This window comes from Ylistrum balloti, unplaced genomic scaffold (genome assembly GCF_031769215.1).
Source record: "Ylistrum balloti isolate Yb309-2 unplaced genomic scaffold, AGI_CSIRO_Ybal_v1 Utg370230, whole genome shotgun sequence".
Taxonomy (NCBI): Eukaryota; Metazoa; Mollusca; class Bivalvia; order Pectinida; family Pectinidae; genus Ylistrum; species Ylistrum balloti.
Window position 1 is genome coordinate 40,418 of NW_026782190.1, and position 26,087 is coordinate 66,504.

General features: G+C 36.8%; 1 protein-coding gene across 1 annotated transcript in view; it reads left to right on the forward strand.

The window, feature by feature from the left end:
• The window catches only part of LOC132551992 (transient receptor potential cation channel subfamily M member 3-like), a 92,415-nt gene that overhangs the window by 28,343 nt on the left and 37,985 nt on the right, over positions 1–26,087 (forward strand). Inside the window, 4 exon segments of the mRNA XM_060216138.1 lie at positions 5,300–5,483; positions 12,455–12,578; positions 14,747–14,816; positions 15,913–16,013. Coding sequence (XP_060072121.1) covers positions 5,300–5,483; positions 12,455–12,578; positions 14,747–14,816; positions 15,913–16,013 — 479 coding nt within the window.

Sequence of the window (26,087 nt, forward strand, 5' to 3'; positions counted from 1 at the left end):
TTTGCCAATTTTTCTCCTTGGACATCTTACTACAAAGGACCTTTAAACACCTGATACAGATCAAAATGGTTTCATACATTTTTATCTGTAAGTGAAATTTCCAGTGAAACACACATCCTGTTATGGAAGCTGGAGGTAGGGATTATTAGACTTTCTCTATAATTTGTACAGTTGATATAATGCTATTACCTTTGTATTTCATTGTGATTAAGGACCTAGGTCATGTGTTGTATTTATAAAGTGATTGTTTTGATGTCACCACTATTCTATAGGGAATTTTTTTATTTTTTAGTTTTTTCCTGCTCCGGCAATATTTCAATGGAAGAAGTTTTCATCATCAGATCAGATCACATCTGTAAACTGATATCACCAAAATTTGTATTTCTGATCCAAAGTAATGTAGATGCACCACTGGAAATAAAATACTATTAGGCATTTGCCTGTTCTTGATCAAATTGCAGATTGCAGAAATAAGCATTTTGTCCAATTTTGACAATAATTAACACCAAATCAGCACTATTTTACCATTTGTTATGTGAATATACCAGCAGTAATTTATGAAAATTTGATAAGCTGTCATATATTCAAAATCTTCTAGATTTGAAAAGACAGCATACACCTACATCATCTAATAGATGTGTTGTTCAGCTATACTAATAGTGGCAATAAATCTTGTAAAGTTGTCTTTAAAATGTGCACTATTTAAGTGTGTCTCCTTATATTGATAATTTCCAATTTCCAGTTTTACATAAAAGGTAGATATCACATTTCAGATTTGATGAAATATGTGATATTCCTTATTTTATTTTAAGGCAGATAAAGCACTTTCCCTGCTGTTTGATATTTGGAAAGTTTCTGTAATGATATAGATAGTCACCACTCTGAAAATGAATTCCAGTGCAATTGTGCCAAGGTTTGAGCTATTTTTTGAGTAAATTTATTGGATTGGGTTACCTACTTCTATCCGTTGTATCTCATTGTGTTGCTTCCCGTCATAATGCATCCCATTCAGAAACAATGCCATATCTTAAGAACATCTTGTCAAATTTGGTTAACTATAGTTTTCCTCTCTCTCCATACAAAATGTAGCACCAAAGTTTGTCAGTGACAAGCAGCTTCATTCCTTGTGGGATTTCCCTCTCTCTCCATACAAAATGTAACACCAAGGTTTGTCAGTGACTAGAAGCTTCATTCCTTGTGGGATTTCCCTCTCTCTCCATACAAAATGTAACACCAAAGTTTGTCAGTGACAAGCAGCTTCATTCCTTGTGGGATTTCCCTCTCTCTCCATACAAAATGTAACACCAAGGTTTGTCAGTGACTAGCAGCTTCATTCCTTGTGGGATTTCCCTCTCTCTCCATACAAAATGTAGCACCAAAGTTTGTCAGTGACTAGCAGCTTCATTCATTCCTTGTGGGTACAAAATGTACAAACACCAAAGTTTGTCAGTGACTAGCAGCTTCATTCATTCCTTGTGGGATTTCCCTCTCTCTCCATACAAAATGTAGCACCAAAGTTTGTCAGTGACTAGCAGCTTCATTCCTTGTGGGATTTCCCTCTCTCTCCATACAAAATGTAGCACCAAAGTTTGTCAGTGACTAGCAGCTTCATTCCTTGTGGGATTTCCCTCTCTCTCCATACAAAATGTAGCACCAAAGTTTGTCAGTGACTAGCAGCTTCATTCCTTGTGGGATTTCCCTCTCTCTCCATACAAAATGTAGCACCAAAGTTTGTCAGTGACTAGCAGCTTCATTCCTTGTGGGATTTCCCTCTCTCTCCATACAAAATGTAGCACCAAAGTTTGTCAGTGACTAGCAGCTTCATTCATTCCTTGTGGGATTTCCCTCTCTCTCCATACAAAATGTAGCACCAAAGTTTGTCAGTGACTAGCAGCTTCATTCATTCCTTGTGGGATTTCCCTCTCTCTCCATACAAAATGTAGCACCAAAGTTTGTCAGTGACTAGCAGCTTCATTCCTTGTGGGATTTCCCTCTCTCTCCATACAAAATGTAGCACCAAAGTTTGTCAGTGACTAGCAGCTTCATTCATTCCTTGTGGGATTTCCCTCTCTCTCCATACAAAATGTAGCACCAAAGTTTGTCAGTGACTAGCAGCTTCATTCATTCCTTGTGGGATTTCCCTCTCCCTCAATACAAAATGTAGCACCAAAGTTTGTCAGTGACTAGCAGCTTCATTCATTCCTTGTGGGATTTCCCTCTCTCTCTATACAAAATGTAACACCAAAGTTTGTCAGTGACTAGCAGCTTCATTCCTTGTGGGATTTCCCTCTCTCTACATACAAAATGTAGCACCAAAGTTTGTCAGTGACTAGCAGCTTCATTCATTCCTTGTGGGATTTCCCTCTCCCTCAATACAAAATGTAGCACCAAAGTTTGTCAGTGACTAGCAGCTTCATTCATTCCTTGTGGGATTTCCCTCTCTCTCCATACAAAATGTAACACCAAAGTTTGTCAGTGACTAGCAGCTTCATTCATTCCTTGTGGGATTTCCCTCTCCCTCAATACAAAATGTAGCACCAAAGTTTGTCAGTGACTAGCAGCTTCATTCATTCCTTGTGGGGTTTCCCTCTCTCTCCATACAAAATGTAGCACCAAAGTTTGTCAGTGACTAGCAGCTTCATTCATTCCTTGTGGGATTTCCCTCTCTCTCCATACAAAATGTAACACCAAAGTTTGTCAGTGACTAGCAGCTTCATTCATTCCTTGTGGGATTTCCCTCTCTCTCCATACAAAATGTAACACCAAAGTTTGTCAGTGACTAGCAGCTTCATTCATTCCTTGTGGGATTTCCCTCTCTCTCTATACAAAATGTAACACCACAGTTTGTCAGTGACTAGCAGCTTCATTCCTTGTGGGATTTCCCTCTCTCTCTCCATACAAAATGTAACACCAAGGTTTGTCAGTGACTAGCAGCTTCATTCCTTGTGGGATTTCCCTCTCTCTACATACAAAATGTAGCACCAAAGTTTGTCAGTGACTAGCAGCTTCATTCCTTGTGGGATTTCCCTCTCTCTCTCCATACAAAATGTAACACCAAAGTTTGTCAGTGACTAGCAGCTTCATTCCTTGTGGGATTTCCCTCTCTCTCCATACAAAATGTAGCACCAAAGTTTGTCAGTGACTAGCAGCTTCATTCCTTGTGGGATTTTGATAAAACTTCACCAAATTTCACATACTGATAAAAAATAAACGACCATCATGTAGGGCAAGTTTGAACTTTGAACTTTGGAATTTGTATCATGGTCATCATGGCTGTTGATGATTTTTCTTTAGCAATACTCAGTATGCTTGCACATAAACATTCTGGGGAAGCCAGTTTAAAACGATAAGATAATGATTGCGGTTATAGAACTGTTAAGTTGGCATTGTCTTTAAAATATTACATAATAGCAAGATACAGGAACAGGTCTAGTCTTTGAGTGTGTACACTACAATATGTGGGACAGGTCTAGTCTTTGAGTGTGTACACTACAATATGTGGGACAGGTCTAGTCTTTGAGTGTGTACACTACAATATGTGGGACAGGTCTAGTCTTTGAGTGTGTACACTATTTCCCTCTCTCAATATGTGGGACAGGTCTAGATTTCCCTCTCTCTCTTTGAGTGTGTACACTACAATATGTGGGACAGGTCTAGTCTTTGAGTGTGTACACTACAATAAGTGGAATAGGTCTAGTCTTTGAGTGTGTACGCTACAATATGTGGGGCAGGTCTAGTCTTTGAGTGTGTACACTACAATATGTGGGACAGGTCTAGTCTTTGAGTGTGTACACTACAATATGTGGGACAGGTCTAGTCTTTGAGTGTGTACATGTGGAACAGGTCTAGTCTTTGACTGTGTACATGTGGAACAGGTCTAGTTTTTGAGTGTGTACACTACAATATGTGGAACAGGTCTAGTTTTTGAGTGTGTACACTACAATATGTGGAATAGGTCTAGTCTTTGAGTGTGTACACTACAATATGTGGGGCAGGTCTAGTCTTTGAGTGTGTACAGTACACTGTATGTGGAACAAGTCTAGTCATTGAGTGTTAACTGGTGCATACATGTTTTTCCTGTCTGTAGCTATGGAGGGACTTGATGATCACATGTGTTCGTCTCTGTTGCTGTGTATGACACATCTTATGAGTGTCTTATGAATTGATATGCGTATTAAAATGTGAAATTCAGAAGTTGTTGAATGACTAGATTGATTTTGAACAGATACAAAGAGTTGCTGTTTATACTTAAAGAGAGATACAAGTTTTGGCTGTTTTCACAGAAAGAAAATTGTTTGACATTTACAATGTGTCAAATCCACAATAACTTTTTATATAATTGAAAGCTGCTGTAAGTATTATCATGCATTTGTACTATTCAGCGTCTGGATGACTTCCTAGCAGTAGTTGATGTGGTAGATATTGAATGTGTGTACTGCATGTGTATCATACTCTGGTGCATTGGCACCATCCATATTACCACTGCGTGGGGATGTGTAGGTACATGAATCAGGTGTTTGTCATCCCTCTCAGGGCCATTTTTTATGCTGTAAACTGTCTAGCTCCTGTATTTGTCATTTCTGAATAAAACACAGAAACCAATGATTCCTGAACAGTGGGTTGAGAGAGAAACAGTTGATTTCAATAGGCTTGCAATGCCACCTGGTGTCAAATGTGCAGCACCACCTGGTGTTTAGACATGGAAGCTCCACCTGGTGTCAGAAAAATTCTACCGCCACAATTTTGTCAGATTTTCTTAATGCTTCATACAATCTCATGGAACTTTGATTTTCTGAATATTTTAAAGTGAACTATAGAAGAAAGACATTTGCATCCATTCTGCTTTTGGCAGTTGATCATTGGAACCATTGTGTGATTGTCATAATGACATTTAAGTGGTTGGATGGCTTAATTTTCTTGATTGACTTTAATCCTGTGAATTCAAATGGAAACGTGGTGTGACATCTAACAAAAGTGTTTCCTAACTTTTCTTAACTGTACATTGTGAATTGACAATGAAAAATGAAATTAATGTGCCAGGATGAAATGCAGAACAAAGTGTCTTAGACATTCTTGACAGCAAATTCATACTGAGATATTGAACGCTGCTGAAAAAACTGATTTCATATTCATTTAAAGTTTTTATGTACTGTGTGTGTCAGTGATATGCCTTGAGATGAATGATTGGGCAGGCATTGTTTTCTATAGAATAAGATAAGTTGTGAGTACACAGTCCTGATGAGAATAGCAGCACCAAGATCAGGCTGTAAACTTTTATCAAAATCTTATGTATTTTCAGCAAGTGGTGTCAAGGGACGAGGTGTGCCTGTGATATGTGTCGTACTGGAGGGAGGGGCCAATACTATACGGTCTGTGCTGGAGTATGTCACTGACTCTCCCCCTGTTCCTGTTGTTGTCTGTGATGGTAGTGGACGTGCTGCAGACCTCCTGGCCTTTACACACAAATACACACTGGAGGATGGGTAAGTGTCATTTCCAACTCTTCTCTACCTGTCAAATGCAAATACAAACATGAGGATGAGTAAATGTCAACTCCACCCCTCTCTAACCTGACAAACACTATTACACACCAGGGGATAGGTAAGTATCAAATCCATATCTCCCTTACCTGACAAACACTATCACACACCAGGGGAAAGGTAAGTTTCAACTCCAACCCTCCTTTACCTGTCAAACACTATTACACACCAGGAGATAGGTAAGTTTCAAATCAATTTCTCCCTTACCTGACAAACACTGTTACACACCAGGGGATAGGTAAGTGTCAAATCCATCTCTCCCTTACCTGACAAACACTATTACACACCAGGGGATAGGTAAGTTTCAACTCCAACCCTCTCTTACCTGTCAAACACTATTACACACCAGGGGATAGGTAAGTTTCAACTTCACCCCTCCCTTTCCTGACAAACACTATTACACACCAGGAGATAGGTAAGTTTCAAATCAATTTCTCCCTTACCTGACAAACACTGTTACACACCAGGGGATAGGTAAGTGTCAAATCCATCTCTCCCTTACCTGACAAACACTATTACACACCAGGGGATAGGTAAGTTTCAACTTCACCCCTCCCTTTCCTGACAAACACTATTACACACCAGGGGATAGGTAAGTATCAAATCCATCTCTCCCTTACCTGTCAAACACTATTACACACCAGGGGATAGGTAAGTTTTAACTCCGACCCTCCTTTACCTGTCAAACACTATTACATATCAGGGGATAGGTAAGTTTCAACTTCACCCCTCCCTTACCTGACAAACACTGTTACACACCAGGGGATAGGTAAGTGTCAAATCCATCTCTCCCTTACCTGACAAACACTATTACACACCAGGGGATAGGTAAGTTTCAACTTCACCCCTCCCTTTCCTGACAAACACTATTACACACCAGGTGATAGGTAAGTATCAAATCCATCTCTCCCTTACCTGACAAACACTATTACACACCAGGGGATAGGTAAGTTTCAACTCCGACCCTCCTTTACCTGTCAAACACTATTACACACCAGGGGATAGGTAAGTTTCAACTTCACCCCTCCCTTTCCTGACAAACACTATTACACACCAGGGGATAGGTAAGTATCAAATCCATCTCTCCCTTACCTGACAAACACTGTTACACACCAGGGGATAGGTAAGTTTCATCTTCACTCCTCCCTTACCTGTCAAACACTATTACACACCAGGGGATAGGTAAGTGTCAAATCCATCTCTCCCTTACCTGACAAACACTATTACACACCAGGGGATAGGTAAGTTTCAACTTCACCCCTCCCTTTCCTGACAAACACTATTACACACCAGGGGATAGGTAAGTATCAAATCCATCTCTCCCTTACCTGTCAAACACTATTACACACCAGGGGATAGGTAAGTTTTAACTCCGACCCTCCTTTACCTGTCAAACACTATTACATATCAGGGGATAGGTAAGTTTCAACTTCACCCCTCCCTTACCTGACAAACACTGTTACACACCAGGGGATAGGTAAGTGTCATATCCATCTCTCCCTTACCTGACAAACACTATTACACACCAGGGGATAGGTAAGTTTCAACTTCACCCCTCCCTTTCCTGACAAACACTATTACACACCAGGGGATAGGTAAGTATCAAATCCATCTCTCCCTTACCTGACAAACACTATTACACACCAGGGGATAGGTAAGTTTCAACTCCGACCCTCCTTTACCTGTCAAACACTATTACACACCAGGGGATAGGTAAGTTTCAACTTCACCCCTCCCTTTCCTGACAAACACTATTACACACCAGGGGATAGGTAAGTATCAAATCCATCTCTCCCTTACCTGACAAACACTGTTACACACCAGGGGATAGGTAAGTTTCATCTTCACTCCTCCCTTACCTGTCAAACACTATTACACACCAGGGGATAGGTAAGTTTTAACTTCACTCCTCCCTTACCTGTCAAACACATTTACACATCGTAGGAAAGATAAGTGTCAAATCTACACCTCCCTACCTGTCAAACACAAATATATACTGGAGGATAGTTAAGTGTCAATTCAGCCTGTCTACTACAAAAACATACTTGTTGATAGGTAAGTGTCATCTACATACCTTCCATACCTGTCAAATACAAATACAGACTTTAAGACATGACTTCTTTTACCTTCCAAATACAATACACCCTGTAGGAAAGGTAGGTGTCAGTTCAACCTGTCAACCACAAATACATACTGGAGGATAGGTAGGTGTCAATTCAACTTGTCAAACATAGATACACAATGGAGGATAGGTAGGTGTCAGTTCAACTTGTCAAACATAGATACACAATGGAGGATAGGTAGGTGTCAGTTCAACTTGTCAAACATAGAAACATATTGGAGGATAGGTAGGTGTCAATTCAACTTGTCAAACACAAATACATACAGGAGGATAGGTTGGTGTCAATTCAACTTGTCAAACACAAATACATTCTGGAGGATAGGTAGGTGTCAATTCAACTTGTCAAACACAAATACATACTGGAGGATAGGTAGGTGTCAGTTCAACTTGTCAAACACAAATACATACTTGAGGATAGGTAGGTGTCAATTCAACTTGTCAACCACAAATACACCCTGTAGGAAAGGTAGGTGTCAGTTCAACCTGTCAACCACAAATACATACTGGAGGATAGGTAGGTGTCAATTCAACCTGTCAACCACAAATACATACTGGAGGATAGGTAGGTGTCAGTTCAACTTGTCAAACACAAATACATACTGGAGGATAGGTAGGTGTCAGTTCAACTTGTCAAACACAAATACATACTTGAGGATAGGTAGGTGTCAATTCAACTTGTCAACCACAAATACACCCTGTAGGAAAGGTAGGTGTCAGTCCAACCTGTCAACCACAAATACATACTGGAGGATAGGTAGGTGTCAATTCAACTTGTCAAACACAAATACATTCTGGAGGATAGGTAGGTGTCAATTCAACTTGTCAAACACAAATACATATTGGAGGATTGGTAGATGTCAATTCAACTTATCAATCACAAATACATACTGGAGGATAGGTAGGTGTCAATTCAACTTGTCAAACACAAATACATACAGGAGGATAGGTTGGTGTCAATTCAACTTGTCAAACACAAATACATTCTGGAGGATAGGTAGGTGTCAATTCAACTTGTCAAACACAAATACATACTGGAGGATAGGTAGATGTCAGTTCAACTTGTCAAACACAAATACATACTGGAAGATAGGTAGGTGTCAATTCAACTTGTCAAACACAAATACATTCTGGAGGATAGGTAGGTGTCAATTCAACTTGTCAAACACAAATACATATTGGAGGATAGGTAGGTGTCAATTCAACTTGTCAAACACAAATACATACTGGAGGATAGGTAGGTGTCAACTCCTCCCCTCCTTTACCTATCAAATGCAAATAACCACTGCAGGACAAGTAAATGCCATGATTAAGAAAATATCTTTTAAGTAAAAACAAGTGGTGATTTTATGTTATGTAGAGTGTCATATTTCAATTAGCTTGTGTTAAGTTAATAGTTTATTACTATGATTAATCACAATTATTGACTTAGTAAGAGAAGATGAATTATCCTTGTGTCTTGATTTCTGAATGTCCTACATAATCCACTTATACTAAAAATTATCTCTTTACTGAGCAAAACAACCCAGAAAATTATATTTTTGTGAGAAGTGACTTTTGATTTACTGTACGATTGGTAATTAAAGTGACCTTTCGGAATACAAATGTTTTATGTCACATATATCCTGTTTGTCTGCCTTGTTGGTGCCAGTTTGTCTCTGACCATGGAATAAAAGTTTGGGAAGGTGAGAATGTGTTGCTTTAGTATTACCTATGTCTGTCTTGTTGGTAAAATGTGTCAGAATTTGTCCCTAACCATTGTATAGAAGTTTGAGAAGGTGAGGATGTGCTGAGGTAGAATTACCTATCTCTGTCTGTCTTGTTGGTAAAATGTGTCAGAATTTGTCCCTAACCATTGTATAGCAGCTTGAGAAGGTGAGGATGTGCTGAGTTAGAATTACCTATCTCTGTCTGTCTTGTTGGTAAAATGTGTCAGAATTTGTCCCTAACCATTGTATAGAAGTTTGAGAAGGTGAGGATGTGCTGAGTTAGAATTACCTATGTCTGTCTTGTTGGTAAAATGTATCAGAATTTGTCTCTAACCATTGTATAGCAGCTTGAGAAGGTGAGTGTGTGCTGAGGTAGAATTACCTATGTCTGTCTTGTTGGTAAAATGTGTCAGAATTTGTCTCTAACCATTGTATAGCAGCTTGAGAAAGTGTGTGCTGAGTAGAATTACCTATGTCTGTCTTGTTGGTAAAATGTGTCAGAATTTGTCTCTAACCATTGTATAGCAGCTTGAGAAGGCGAGGATGTGCTGAGTTAGAATTACCTATCTCTGTCTGTCTTGTTGGTAAAATGTGTCAGAATTTGTCCCTAACCATTGTATAGAAGTTTGAGAAGGTGAGTGTGTGCTGAGTTAGAATTACCTATCTCTGTCTGTCTTGTTTGTAAAATGTGTCAGAATTTGTCTCTAACCATTGTATAGCAGCTTGAGAAGGTGAGGATGTGCTGAGGTAGAATTACCTATGTCTGTCTTGTTGGTAAAATGTGTCAGAATTTGTCTCTAACCATTGTGTAGAAGTTTGAGAAGGGGAGAATGTGCTGAGGTAGAATTACCTATGACTGTCTTGTTGGTAAAATGTGTCAGAATTTGTCTCTAACCATTGTATAGCAGCTTGAGAAGGTGAGGATGTGCTGAGTTAGAATTACCTATCTCTGTCTGTCTTGTTGGTAAAATGTGTCAGAATTTGTCCCTAACCATTGTATAGAAGTTTGAGAAGGTGAGGATGTGCTGAGGTAGAATTACCTATGTCTGTCTTGTTGGTAAAATGTGTCAGAATTTGTCTCTAACCATTGTATAGCAGCTTGAGAAGGCGAGGATGTGCTGAGGTAGAATTACCTATGTCTGTCTTGTTGGTAAAATGTGTCAGAATTTGTCTCTAACCATTGTATAGCAGCTTGAGAAGGCGAGGATGTGCTGAGGTAGAATTACCTATCTCTGTCTGTCTTGTTGGTAAAATGTGTCAGAATTTGTCTCTAACCATTGTATAGCAGCTTGAGAAGGTGAGGATGTGCTGAGGTAGAATTACCTATGTCTGTCTGGTTCCATCCCTATTCATTGTGATGGTATTTTTAAGTAAAATTATTTGCATCTTTAATTTCTCATGCCAAAGGCAAAGATGCTATCACAATTCCTGTCTTTTGAAAATTGTCAGTGTATTGGTGTCCTTCCTTCTTGTTGCCTTTGGTAATCTCAGCTAACTTAATTGGCAGTAGGGGCTTTCTTGTTTTTAAAAAATGATAGCTTACACTTGTAAGGGAATGTAATTTTCATGCTCTTGATAATTCAGGGAAAGATCACTAGTGATTTAGAAGTCATACAAATAAGACTTTCCTTTGGGAATCAAAAATTTGATTTCAATCATAGGACTGTTTTCTTGAGCTCGAGGGCATTTCACAGTAACCAAATCACTTCATGTTAACGAGAATAGAGTGATGTGTTGGTGCTAGGGAAAAGCCTTAAAGGGATTAAAGAGGATGATTGACATGTACATTCCTAGGATAGACAAAAGTTTAAGCAGATCTTTCTGAAACACAAGAGGCTAGGGCTGGGGTAATGAGAAAAGGATTTCAAATAATGGCCTTGAGATTTCACAAGGAATCTTTAATCCACACCTGAAAGTGCTTGGTTTACAGTGTTTAAAAACCTACTTTTCTTTCTTATGTTCATTTTACGATTGGCACAGTGTTCAATTTCCCAACTCAACACTTGTATCGATAAATTGGGTCCTGAAAATGGGACACTTAGGAACATTCATTGGCAGTTGCATTTTCAGAAACATAAGCAAGAAATCCATAAATATCAGTTTAAAATGCTTGACAGATCTTTTTATTGCCTCTGAATAAATGGGAAAAATGAAGTGCGGGCTTCCCCTAGGGACAGTGGAAGCAGAAACTGACTACCACACTTACATGGTGACAACACAAAGAGGGTTATCAAGTACTGCTTTTGCTTTGCTCTGTTTATTGCTGTGTCTTGTGAAAAATGTTCTCAATGGCATGATAGTTCACAAGTTCAGGACACGAGTTATAAATTGAAATAAAACCATTAGTAACGTTTTTTCAATTTATTGTATTACTAACTATAAATGAAACAAAGTCCCTGTTTCAAAGTATGAAGATCATGATATTTGACCAGTACTGTGCACTGAGGGAGAAGGGATTGCATTTCAGGTATGTTGGGACTTGTTCCGATGTATTATAAATGAATGATGATTACTTTGCTTTTTGTTAATTTGGAATTAACATTTAGGAGGATTGTTTGCATTTTGCCTGTTTTAACAAACAAATAGATTTTAATGTTTTAATGAAAAGAGCTACGGGAGAGATTTTGGAATTGCTGCCGATGCAATATATTAGTTTCAGTAATTCCTTGTATGACATGTTAATGGCACTTAAGCGGCATTTTAATCTGGTTGCTTTTTTTAATGTTTTCTGATGTATATTCATTGAAAGCAATATTCATACATCAAAATTATTTAGGAAATGCTGCACTGCCTGATGATGGCATGCTGTGATTTTGCAGGTTAATTTGACCAATACTTCAAGGTAATAATGTTATACGAAAGAGTTGTGTAGTTGTATTGCTTATTTCCATGTTATGATCACATATTCTAAAAACTGACAGAGATGGTTATAAGAAGTAATAATTGGTTATAACAACAACTGTTTTGTAAATTTGGAATTGTTTTGGATTACACATCCTGCATCAGCTAAGGTTGTAGTGTAATCTGTATAAACTGAAGCTTTAATGTTTTAGAGGAATAAAATCTTGTGTTTTATATCATTACAGCACAATGCCAGAGAGTTTACGAGACCAGCTCATTCTAACCATTCAGAAGACATTCCAGTATTCCCAGGAACAAGCCGAGAAGCTTTTCATTGAGCTGATGCTTTGTATAAAGAAAAAGGAGCTGGTAAGTGTCAATGGTGAATCTGTTGTTGCTTTCTGTTGAATACATCACATTGGTCTTTTCTATTGAAGTCACTACAGTTGTCTTTAAGTGTCTGAGACAGAAGTCAGTGTGCGACATTAGTGTCACAGGCAGAAGACATCAATGTTTGAGACAGAAGTGAGTGTGAGACATTAGTGTCCCAGGCAGAAGACATTGATGTTTGAGACAGAAGTGAGTGATGAGTGTCTGAGACAGAAGTGAGTGTAAGACATTAGTGTCACAAGCAGAAGACATCAATGTTTGAGACAGAAGTGAGTGTGAGACATTAGTGTCCCAGGCAGAAAACATTGATGTTTGAGACAGAAGTGAGAGTTGAATGATGAGTGTCTGAGACAGAAGCAAGTGTGAGACATTAGTGTCCCAGGCAGAAGACATTGATGTTTGAGACAGAAATGAGTATGGGACATTAGTATTTGAGACAGAAGTGAGTATGGGACATTAGTGTCTGAGACAGAAGTGAGTGTGGGACATTAGTGTCTGAGACAGAAGTGAGTATGGGACATTAGTGTCTGAGGCAGAAGTGAGTGTGGAGTGATGAATCTCAGACAGACGTGAACCATGAAAGTCCAAGTCAGAAGTACATGTTGGCTGATAAATGTTTAAGAAGTGAGTGTGAGACATGAATGTCTGAGACAGAAAAGAATGTTGAGTGATAAGTGTCTGAGATAGAAGTGAGTGATGAGTGTCCAAGGCAGAATTGAGTGACAAGTGATAAGTGTCCAAGGCAGAAGTGAGTATCCTTGACCCAAGTTTCAATGTCAAGTGTCCAAGGCAGAAGTGATACTTCATAAATATTAGACTTGTATTGCACTCTATAACAAAAGAGAGTTGTAAATTTAGGATAAATGATGTATTTTGTCATTGTATGATGACACTTCAGTTAGAATGATACAGGAGTTTTAAACTAATACCATTGTTGCTGTAATGCTTATAAGTGTAGGTATGAAACTCATAATTCTTGGATCATTTTCATTTCCTCCCCTTGACTTAGATAACTAATGTTATTACTCCAAGTAGGCTGTTCTCTCACTGAAATGATGATACAGCTGCCTTAGGGACCTCAGATGTGACTTTTCTGACAAGGTCATATATAAGAACACCTTAGATAGAATCCAGCTGACAACGTCACATATAAGAACACCTTAGATAGAATCCAGCTGACAAGGTCACATATAAGAACACCTCTTATAGAATCCAGCTGACAAGGTCACATATAAGAACACCTCTTATAGAATCCAGATGACAAGGTCAAATATAAGAACACCTTAGATAGAATCCAGATGACAATGTCACATATAAGAACACCTTAGATAGAATCCAGCTGACAATGTCACATATAAGAACACCTTAGATAGAATTCAGGTGACAAGATCAAAGTTTCCAATCGTTATATGCAGAATTACTACTGAGTAGAAACGAATCAGGTTTGCACCTTAAACATGGAAGTGTGGAAGTTTTCATGTTCCTTATAGTTTTATTAAAGTTCATTAAAAAAGTAGTCTGTATTTAGATTATGAAATAGGTGCTTAGTGATTGCAAAAAGGTATTTTAGAATGCTCCGTGAATCTCACATTTTTTCTTTGATGAAAATGTAATATATATTTATATATATTTATCAATAATACTACTGGAAATGTTGTACTGACTACATGATATTATGTCCATATTCCTTTTAACAATTGTAAAAGAATTTAGTTATTTTGCCTTTGTCCTCTATTAGAAAACTTACGAAAAGAGACTGCAAAGAAATAAATTGCAGTACTTTGATATACCTGATGTAGTCTCCTCTCTGCCAAGATGTGATCTGAATCTTTATGAGAGATAATGTAAAGAAACAATATTATGTAGGATGTTTGACAGTCGAGAAAGGTCAAGAATTAGTTGATATTAAGCAGTGAAATAAGCCATAGAATCTTGCTGTCTGCAATAAAGTGAATTTGAAAATGGATGAATGGACACATTGATTGTTAAGTGATGGAGGTGCTAAGATGTTCTAGACGTTCCAGTTTCATTTATATTCCACTAATAGAAAAAGGGGCTTAGATTCCTTGGTGATAGAAATAGATTTGCTGATGATATAAATAACGCCTAGGTTCCAGTGATGAGGACTCTTGTTTTCTGCGTTGCAGATAACTGTGTTTCGTATGGGAGAGGGAGCACAGGATATAGACCTCGCCATTCTCACTGCACTACTTAAAGGTGAGTTCTCTAGTCAGGAAGCTTTGTTGAAGGATTTAAAAACCTTTTCAGTATATAGATGTACAAAGTGAAAGAGTATGTAACTAATAAGTTATATTAATTTACTTATATTTGAAAGTCTGAATAAGATGTTTTCTGTTTTCACTCATTCACTCCTTGTTTTGTATGATGATATTTAACTGAATTCTAATATTTTGTTCTATAAGGAAAAGATGCAGTTCAATTTCTTATTTGGTTTTGGTCAGTTTTTCAAGAGTTATGGCCCTTTCATATAAAACATCTATGAACAGTTCTTCCTCATTTTACTCAGTGCTGGATGGGGCTATTGAACTGAGATTTGATTTTTGTTTGAATTTTTTGCACCTGGTTAGCTATTGATCAACTTAACCTGTTTGCCACAAACATACATTACCTAACAAATTTCGAAAGTAATTAGTCCACCTCTTAAAAACCCAGTTATACTTAAAAACTTGATACAGATGTATGTACTTATCAGTTATTGTCAAGGTCATTCATGTTCCAATAACACATCTTGTTCTTTTAATTTGCCAAATATTTCAGTTATATATCAAGATATTTTGTAATTGTCTGTGACACTTAATCGAGTTAAAATTATTTACTTTGTTTTTTAGCCCACAACCTACACATGGTGGGCAGTTTGAATTGCCTTATACCCGTGGTCCATCGTCATTGCACAATTTTTGTTTTCAATTTTTTTTGAAAAGGAATGGATGAATCTATCTCTGATCTCATAGGTAGCTTCCCCTTAGTCCCTAGTTGTGACCTTTTTATTTTAGGACTGATCAGAAAAACAAGATGGGTGACATGTGGCCATCTTGAAATAAAAAGTGAAAAAAGTGTTATTGTTGTTTCTTCAGAGGAATTTTCACATTTTACACAATTAAGAGGAAAGACAGAAGGAGGAAAAGAAGATAAAATATCCAACCTTTGAAGAACAAATAAAGATCAGTAGTGGGTGCAAAGTTTCCTTTGTAATCTCTTGATTTTATTTCCACCTATTTTACACTAGAAAGATTTCTTTCATCTGTGTTGTACCAGAAATGTTCTTGTTTGAATGTTTGTATTTTTGTTGTAGGAACAAATGCTAGCGCACCTGACCAACTGAGTCTAGCCTTAACGTGGGACAGAGTGGACATTGCCAGAAGTCACATCTTTGTTTATGGTCAGGAATGGCCTGTAAGTCTAAACAATTCATGAGATAATTTTATTGGGATAAAAAATTTTTGACTGGGTTGAACATAGTGCCAATCCAGGTTATAGTATGGTAAATGGCAGGCGGACGGGCAGGTGGGCGGGGAAAAGGGGTACCAGTTTTGTAGAATCAACTCCTCCTAGAGTTTTTGATGTAGAAGATTGAAACTTTGTAGGATGTTTATATATATGTTGAAGATCTGCACCTCCTATTATGGATTCATTCTGGACATTTTCTGGATTTTCTGGGCTGTGGAACTTAGTCATTTTCTGAAACTTTTCTAATTATCACAGTTTCTTAGAAACTACTTAAAGAATCTTTCTGAAACTCCACATTTGAATCACCTTGGGGCCCTAGATGTCCATTGTCTATGTTTTTGAACATCACCAAATCAAAAATGGCTGCAACTTCTTTCTTCAACTGCCCATCTTCTGCACCAATTCATAAAATACCACCAAACTTTCTTTCTTATAACAAATATTCAACATACTCAACAAATGAAAAACCTTTAACTGTCTTATAAATACTATATAACATTGCACTCATACCACAACCCGGCCAATTGTGGCTTTGCTTTTATTGTTAATTGCTTTTTTGAAGACATTTGATTTCAGGGGATAAAGTGTGCTCAATAAAGCTACTGAAAGTAACTGTAACCATTTGTAGACAGTGAATCAACTAGAATAAATCCCTCAGGAAAATTAATACTTTTATAGTACTCTCTATATCCTTTCTCTGCTTGACCACAATAGCTGAGTCAGTCAGTACAGCGTTGGATACCTCAGCAGGAGATTTAAAGAGTGCTCTACATTTGTTTCTTAATAATTAGACATTCAGACCATTTAGTACAGTATATTGAGACACTTAACCTCAAATTACCTTAAAAGACATATGATGGGCCATCTGTCCACTTGGACTATCATATTGAGACACTGAACCTCAAATTACCTTTTAAGACAATGACAGGCCACTGTCTACTTGGACAATCATATTGAGACACTTAACCTCAAATTACCTTTTAAGACAATGACAGGCCACTGTCCACTTGGACAATCATATTGAGACACTTAACCTCAAATTACCTTTTAAGACATATGATTGGCCACTGTCCACTTGGACAATCATATTGAGACACTGAACCTCAAATTACCTTTTAAGACATATGATGGGCCACTGTCCACTTGGACAATCATATTGAGACACTGAACCTCAAATTACCTTTTAAGACAATGACAGGCCACTGTCTACTTGGACAATCATATTGAGACACTTAACCTCAAATTACCTTTTAAGACAATGACAGGCCACTGTCCACTTGGACAATCATATTGAGACACTTAACCTCAAATTACCTTTTAAGACAATGACAGGCCACTGTCCACTTGGACAATCATATTGAGACACTTAACCTCAAATTACCTTTTAAGACATATGATCGGCCACTGTCCACTTGGACAATCATATTGAGACACTGAACCTCAAATTACCTTTTAAGACAAGTACAGGCCACTGTCCACTTGGACAATCATATTGAGACACTTAACCTCAAATTACCTTTTAAGACATATGATCGGCCACTGTCCACTTGGACTATCATATTGAGACACTGAACCTCAAATTACCTTTTAAGACAAGTACAGGCCACTGTCCACTTGGACAATCATATTGAGACACTGAACCTCAAATTACCTTTTAAGACATATGATGGGCCACCTGTCCACTTGGACAATCATATTGAGACACTTAACCTCAAATTACCTTTTAAGACATATGATCGGCCATTGTCCACTTGGACAATCATATTGAGACACTTAACCTCAAATTACCTTTTAAGACAATGACAGGCCACTGTCCACTTGGACAATCATATTGAGACACTTAACCTCAAATTACCTTTTAAGACAATGACAGGCCACTGTCTACTTGGACAATCATATTGAGACACTTAACCTCAAATTACCTTTTAAGACAATGACAGGCCACTGTCCACTTGGACAATTATATTGAGACACTTTACCTCAAATTACCTTTTAAGACAATGACAGGCCACTGTCCACTTGGACAATCATATTGAGACACTTAACCTCAAATTACCTTTTAAGACATATCATTGGCCACTGTCCACTTGGACAATCATATTGAGACACTGAACCTCAAATTACCTTTTAAGACATATGATGGGCCACCTGTCCACTTGGACAATCATATTGAGACACTTTACCTCAAATTACCTTTTAAGACAATGACAGGCCACTGTCCACTTGGACAATCATATTGAGACACTTAACCTCAAATTACCTTTTAAGACAATGACAGGCCACTGTCGACTTGGACAATCATATTGAGACACTTAACCTCAAATTACCTTTTAAGACAATGACAGGCCACTGTCCACTTGGACAATCATATTGAGACACTTAACCTCAAATTACCTTTTAAGACAATGACAGGCCACTGTCCACTTGGACAATCATATTGAGACACTTAACCTCAAATTACCTTTTAAGACAAGTACAGGCCACTGTCCACTTGGACAATCATATTGAGACACTGAACCTCAAATTACCTTTTAAGACAATGACAGGCCACTGTCCACTTGGACAATCATATTGAGACAATTAACCTCAAATTACCTTTTAAGACAATGACAGGCCACTGTCTACTTGGACAATCATATTGAGACACTGAACCTCAAATTACCTTTTAAGACAATGACAGGCCACTGTCCACTTGGACAATCATATTGAGACACTGAACCTCAAATTACCTTTTAAGACATATGATCGGCCACTGTCCACTTGGACTATCATATTGAGACACTGAACCTCAAATTACCTTTTAAGACAAGTACAGGCCACTGTCCACTTGGACAATCATATTGAGACACTGAACCTCAAATTACCTTTTAAGACATATGATGGGCCACCTGTCCACTTGGACAATCATATTGAGACACTTAACCTCAAATTACCTTTTAAGACATATGATCGGCCATTGTCCACTTGGACAATCATATTGAGACACTTAACCTCAAATTACCTTTTAAGACATATGATGGGCCACCTGTCCACTTGGACAATCATATTGAGACACTGAACCTCAAATTACCTTTTAAGACAATGACAGGCCACTGTCCACTTGGACAATCATATTGAGACACTGAACCTCAAATTACCTTTTAAGACATATGATCGGCCACTGTCCACTTGGACTATCATATTGAGACACTGAACCTCAAATTACCTTTTAAGACAAGTACAGGCCACTGTCCACTTGGACAATCATATTGAGACACTGAACCTCAAATTACCTTTTAAGACATATGATGGGCCACCTGTCCACTTGGACAATCATATTGAGACACTTAACCTCAAATTACCTTTTAAGACATATGATCGGCCATTGTCCACTTGGACAATCATATTGAGACACTTAACCTCAAATTACCTTTTAAGACATATGATGGGCCACCTGTCCACTTGGACAATCATATTGAGACACTGAACCTCAAATTACCTTTTAAGACATATGATGGCCACCTGTATATTGTTCAGTGAGGCAGTCACTAGCCACTTCAAAGAGACCCGACCTCAGAATTACCCTGACAGTGTATGGGGGCAATACACCCAGCAAATTAACCACACTTTTAAAATCCTAAAACATTTTACATGTATAATTTTAGAGAGAGAAAAAGTGAAATTTCAGATATTTTTCCAAATCCAAATTTTGAAATCAGCAAATAAGGTTGTGAACACTTGCTCCACTGAAGTCCTAGCTGCACATTACCTATAGAACCTTTTTTTCTGTATGGAATCTAGTATGGTATTGATCTTGCAGACCTGGAGGGCAGAATGATATTTGACTGTCATATTTAGCCTTTGGTCACAGATCTGACTACAAAACTGGTGACAGACTGACCACTGATTGTTGACAAGCTAAGTATCTAGATTTATGTCCTAATTAATATATCACAATTTGACAGGAAAAACAAGTTGCTGGAACAGATATAGATCCATGTACACTTAATGTGTTTCATAGGCAAAATTAAACTCTTTTCTATTAAGTAGTTTATGTTTTATTTTCCCAAATTAAAAGAGTAAAAAGTATGAATATCTTTCTATACTTCACAAAAAATAGTATCCTCCAACATGTGCCGGTAATTACATCTGTAAATTATAGGTAAAAAGAACTGACCTCAGATTTTGAAGGGACAGCCAGCTTGTATACATGTATGTATGGATGAGAATTTGTCTAGTGTCTAATTTTTTGTTTAAATATGACAATATAAAGGTTTTCATCAGCAGATGACACAAGACTGTAATAATTTCATTATTGAATTAAATATCAGAGTAATTTTGAAATGCATTCTACCCTGTAAGTTGGATTACTGTCAGCTACAATCAATATCCCTGACTTTTTGAAGAAAAAAAGACGGATACTAATTTAGATGTGTTCACATGTGTATGTCCATTCATCTGTCTGTCTTTCTGTCTGTCTGTCTGTCTGTCTGTCCTTCTGTCTGTCCATCCAGCTTTTAGTCTCACTGCAATAATAATGCTGAATTTGAATGGATTTTTGATGAAAATATTGTTTATCTTACTCTCCTGCAATCTTAGCTCAACTATACCAAATTCATTCATTGATGTTTATACCTGATTAAGTAGGTATTAAATTTCTGAATGGCCAGTTGATTTCTGGGCAATACCTTGCTAAATACGAATTTGGTTTGAAGGTGCATTTTTACTATTCTTCAGTCTGAGTTAAACAACCAGTGTTACTCTTTGATTTTATGCATTTTTGATTATGTACTTCATTTCTGATTGGCTATTTGATTTTGGTGTGATAACATTGCTAAATGTCAATGAATTTTGATCAAATTTGGTTTGAAGATGTAGGTATCTTACTATCCTTCAAGCCTTAGATATAAACTAATGAAAGTAAGGAGGTGGGGGGTGGGGGGGATATAAATTCTACAAATTTGCTTGTTAAGATTGAAATATATTAGGTAATTTACATTTGTAAATAATGATAATTGACAATAGTCATTAATCATTTGAAAACAAACTTGGCATTAATTTTTTTGTAGGAGAGAGATGAATTGGTTCTTTGATGAAAGGTTGAATAGGTAGAATGATTTCTCTGTGTATTTACTTTTACTTATTCGACTTTTTCTCAGCGATGTCGCTGTATGATTGACATTGATGTCTGGTAAGTTCAGTAACCCTGTATAGGTTGTAGACATATTACACTGTTCCCACATACATCAGTAAAACGATCCTTGACACCTCTGTCTCATATACACTCAAATAGTACATTCTGGCCATAACTGTCAATTTACATAGTGCATGCATATACTTAGAGGTGAGATCTTGGTTCAGTAGGTAGAAGTGATCTTAAGTATCAGCACTGTTGTTAAATATCCTCACTCTCACATTGAAGACAATCTAACGAGACATTTTTATATCAATATTTTGGTCTTCTGGTCATCCATCTGTGTTTGTTTCCACTCAAATAATTACACTGATGCTATCTGAGTTTACAAGTCTATTGTCTACATGGTGTAAGCTATATGTCCAGTTTGTAATAGTTTTAGGTATATTAAATAAGTGATGATATGAGCAGCCTTGAAGTATGATATCATTTGTATTCTGATATGAGTGATGTTTAGTTGTCAGCAGTGGGACAGCTTGAGACGATACACTGTCCCACAGTGCAATAATATTGTACTTAATATGTATTCGTTAGCCTGCAGCACTTCACCTCCTTTCATTACTTTTATAAGGAACAAACTCTATCTTACTATTCAGAGATGCTTCATAAAACCTTTTTTTATCTTTAATGTTAAAAAAAAAATGCTATAAAGCTTCACCATTTTTGTGATGCTGTTGGCATTATTTTCAAACTTTAAAAGATTTTTCATTATGTTTCGAGACAAGTTAAACATGACTTTAACATTTTGGTTGACCAATTTATTGAAAGATTCTATCATTATCAATCATTTTAATTTGACTGTTTTAGGAGAATATTTGATTTTGGCTAATTTCAATGATTGCAGTAGGAATTTTATCAGGTTTTAAAAGGAGGAAAATAGAATAGACTACCATATAGCAGGTTATTTTTGCAGGGGTAATATTTTTGCTATTTCACAAAATATTATTGTGATATCCTAAATTTAATCTTACAAACAAAGAGATACATAAGACAAAATCATTAAAATACAATTGAATCATGTTTAAAGACAGCTAAGAAAAAATGTTGACCTACTACCAGCTATATAATGGAATTAATTAGATTTGGTTTTAAATCAAGATCAAAATTTGAAAACTCTGCAAGTTCCAAAGGCACAAACAGAATGTTAAAATTTCATGTCTTTTCTTCTAAATTAGGATTTCTTGTCATGTGTTTCATCGTTATATTTTCATTTCAAGTTTAATTTGTTTAACAAAATCATTATGAAAATAGAAATAAAGGATATATTTTATTTTCATGTTACTTCTGCATTTTCTATTGGCCAGAAACATATGACCATTTATTACAACAACATTGCAAACCTGTTGTTTCCAGAAATGAATTCATTTGAAACATCTCACTTTCAATTTTCCTAACACCTCTTGATTTATTGGCTACAAGGTTTGTTTCTTCATCTATAAATGGAATTAAAAACTAATACAAAGGGTTACATTTGCCGATACAAAAGAAAGTGATAGCAGTTTACAGTATTTAACATATAAAAAGGATTGATGGGCAGATTTTGAAAATTTCCTCAGGATGAAATTTAGAAGTGGAGCTGGGAAATTTCTACCTTTAGGTGATGAACCATTTCCACTTTGAAATCTTTGTTTCCCTACTTTTTCTTACTTCACTAACTTCTGCTGGAAGAATCATAAATATTTTTTGTGGTTGTTGATAATATTTGAAATATAAAGTTACCATTGGAATTTTTGTTTCCATTCAGTAATTTTTTTTTTGTTTTGTGTTCTTTTGTGTAAATTTTGGTAAAATAATAAAGCAGTTGTAACATGTTGATATCTGTCAATTAATGATTTTATTGCACCTACCAAGAATAATATCAACTTGGGACTTGGTCCTGAATCAATAATGTTCTTGGTGTGATAAAGTTATGGACTGACCTCATCAAGATAGATTAACCTTATCAACATGCAATGGTGGTGTATTGCATGGCATTATGTAAATTGAAATAAATTTTGAAAGTGTGTATTCTTAAAGATTATTGTTATTGTGTAATGATTATAGAAATATGAAATATATACTCAGTATCATACTATATTAACTTCAATACATTTAATAAACAACTTTTTCTTCCTGTCCCATACACCCCAAAACATACATGTTAAAAAACAGGTGCTATGAGTTGAATATATTTGGTGCAATATTAAACTTTGTTTATAAACAGTAATTTAGGAAAGGAAGGTGTATATTGTTAAGATTATGCTGAAAGTCAGTGAAGAAGATCTTGTGTTGGATCATACTTTTCTGACGTACAAAACATACAAGATAATGATACAGTCATTTTACCAGTATGTCAGCACCATTTGTTATGTTTGACAGTCAAGGGTCAGACTAAACACTCTATTGTATCATAAAAGGGACAAGACACCTGGATAGTGGCCCTGCAGGGCATTACATGAATAACAGAGGAGCCAGAATTAGACATTACACACACAACTACATATATACACTACCAGTACAGATTTGCAGAAACATTCACTCCACAGGATCTGTACTACCAGCGCTGTTCTACTGAAGCATTCACTCAAAGGGTTCTAAGAGAAATATAAAGTAGGCAATGTCGTCGCAGCGTGACCTCAAGAGGGCAGTTTCCTTTCAGTGTGACTTTGAAGAAGAAGTTACTTCTCAGTGTGACCTTGAAGGGGAGGTAACATCCAAGTGTGACCTCGAAGGGTTAATAACCTCACAGTGTGACCTTGAAGGGAAAATAATGTCCCAGTGTGACCTTGAAGGGAAAATAATGTCCCAGTGTGATCTGGAAAGGACATTACAGTCTCAGTATGACTTTGAAGGACCATTACAGTCCCATTGTAACCTTGGAAGGACTGTTTCATTCTATTGTGACTCTGAAGGTTCATCTCAGTCCAAATGTGACCTTGAAGGGACATCAGAGACTAAATATGACCTTCATGATATATTTGAGCTCAAATATGACCTGTACAGTTTGATGGAATCTAAGTGTGACCCTGATGGAACTATCACCTCTACGCAGCCTATCAGGGACTTGTGCCTGAGGGAAGACCTGAAAGTCTGTTATTGTGATTTTTTGTGGAAAATTTGTCATTGCTTGTATGTGAATTATTGAATCTTGATTGATCTTAATCACTGTGAACATGTTGGAAAAGGTTTCCCCCTTTCCCACTTCCCTCGAATCACCTCTTTCAGCTTTCAACTTTTTTTTCCAAACTTCACTCCTTTACAGAACAAATCTGTCCTTCACCCAACTTCTAATTAAGTCCTTACTTCTATTCACAGGATCATAGAACATTCTTTTACACTACTATCAGAATTTTATTAACTGAAAGTATAGTTTGAGACGCTTGTAACATCTTGACTTTTATATTGTATTGTGCTGAGTCCTATTCCAAATTAATGTCTTATCTTGATGTACTGATCAAGTTCTACATATTGTTATATCAAGGTGGTGATTGGTTAAGGTTTAAGGATAAAAGGTCACATTTGATAACTTTTACAAGTTCTTTAAACAATGATACTTGTATCTGGGGAGTGGTAGCATTCTTGCCTTTCACACATTTTCTAGTTTTAACTATGTTTATTTATCTGACACCTATACTTCTAGATACAAGCCATTGAAATTGGTTTGTCCTGAATTGGTTAATATTGAATTTCATTAGCTTATTTGAACCAGTTAACCACCTGTCCAGCAATTGTGTTTTATAACTCATAGGTGGCCTGAAGAGTCATTTGATCTTGTTTGCTTATACTTATTTATCACACTGATTTTTTTTTTCATACACGTACACACACGTACACGCGCGCACAAACATGCATGCACGCACACACACACCATTTGTAAAACATGAAAAGTTTCTGTTGTGTCACCTTTTCCTCAAATCACTCTGGTTGTTCCAGAATGTGTAATTAAATTTGTTGACAACAAAGAATTACAACAGCCTCATTGTCAGTTAACAGTTTATAAAGAACTCTAGGAATTAGACTATTGATCTAACGAAGGAGTCTCTGGGCTATTTCTTTAATAAATGCAACTGAGTTCACATGTTCTCTAAATCATGATAACATTGTCTTTAGCATTTATATTTGGTACATAGAATTATGACAAATCTTGTCCAGATGATTGACCTCGAGTTCCCCCATTGCCACAAATTAGGTAAAAAAAAAGAATCTTGTTGTCTAAAGAATTGTTGCTTTCCTCTAAGGCAGATTGCTGTAGAAATGGCTGTATTTTATATAAATAACCTTGACTTAACATGAAGGTCATTAGTATCATGAGTTATAGAATATTGTAATCTAATAATATGCGTGGGAGAGAGATGTCTAGTTATGTAAAGTTAGTAATAAGCATAACAGATATTGAAATGTGTAAAAACATTAAGAATAAGGATACCTAAGATAGCTCAAGTAAACAACATTAAAGGTGTGGAAACTACTCTCAAATGCTTCCTTCTTATCTTAACCATAAAATCTAGTTTTAGATTTGAATTAAATGCTAAGGTTCAAGTAATGTACTTGTAACTGATGCAACTTGATAGCATTTCAATTTCTTAAGGATGCTACCTACCTGATCATGTGAGCGATATAAGGCCTAGGAAGTAATTAGAAGGAGTGTCTCCTAGTGCTGTTGTCATTACTAGTGACACAATGGTATTCATTGCTAAGCTGACTTGTTGTCATCTCCAAGGATGTGTATATTTAGAATTTTACAGTTTGATGAAAGCATAAAGAACTAGTATGTCTGCATGATTCTCGCTGGAGCTGTCATGGAGTTGTGTTTTGGGGACATGGTTGTTTCAGTGCTGTTAGTGTGATTAATATTTTGCATCTACATG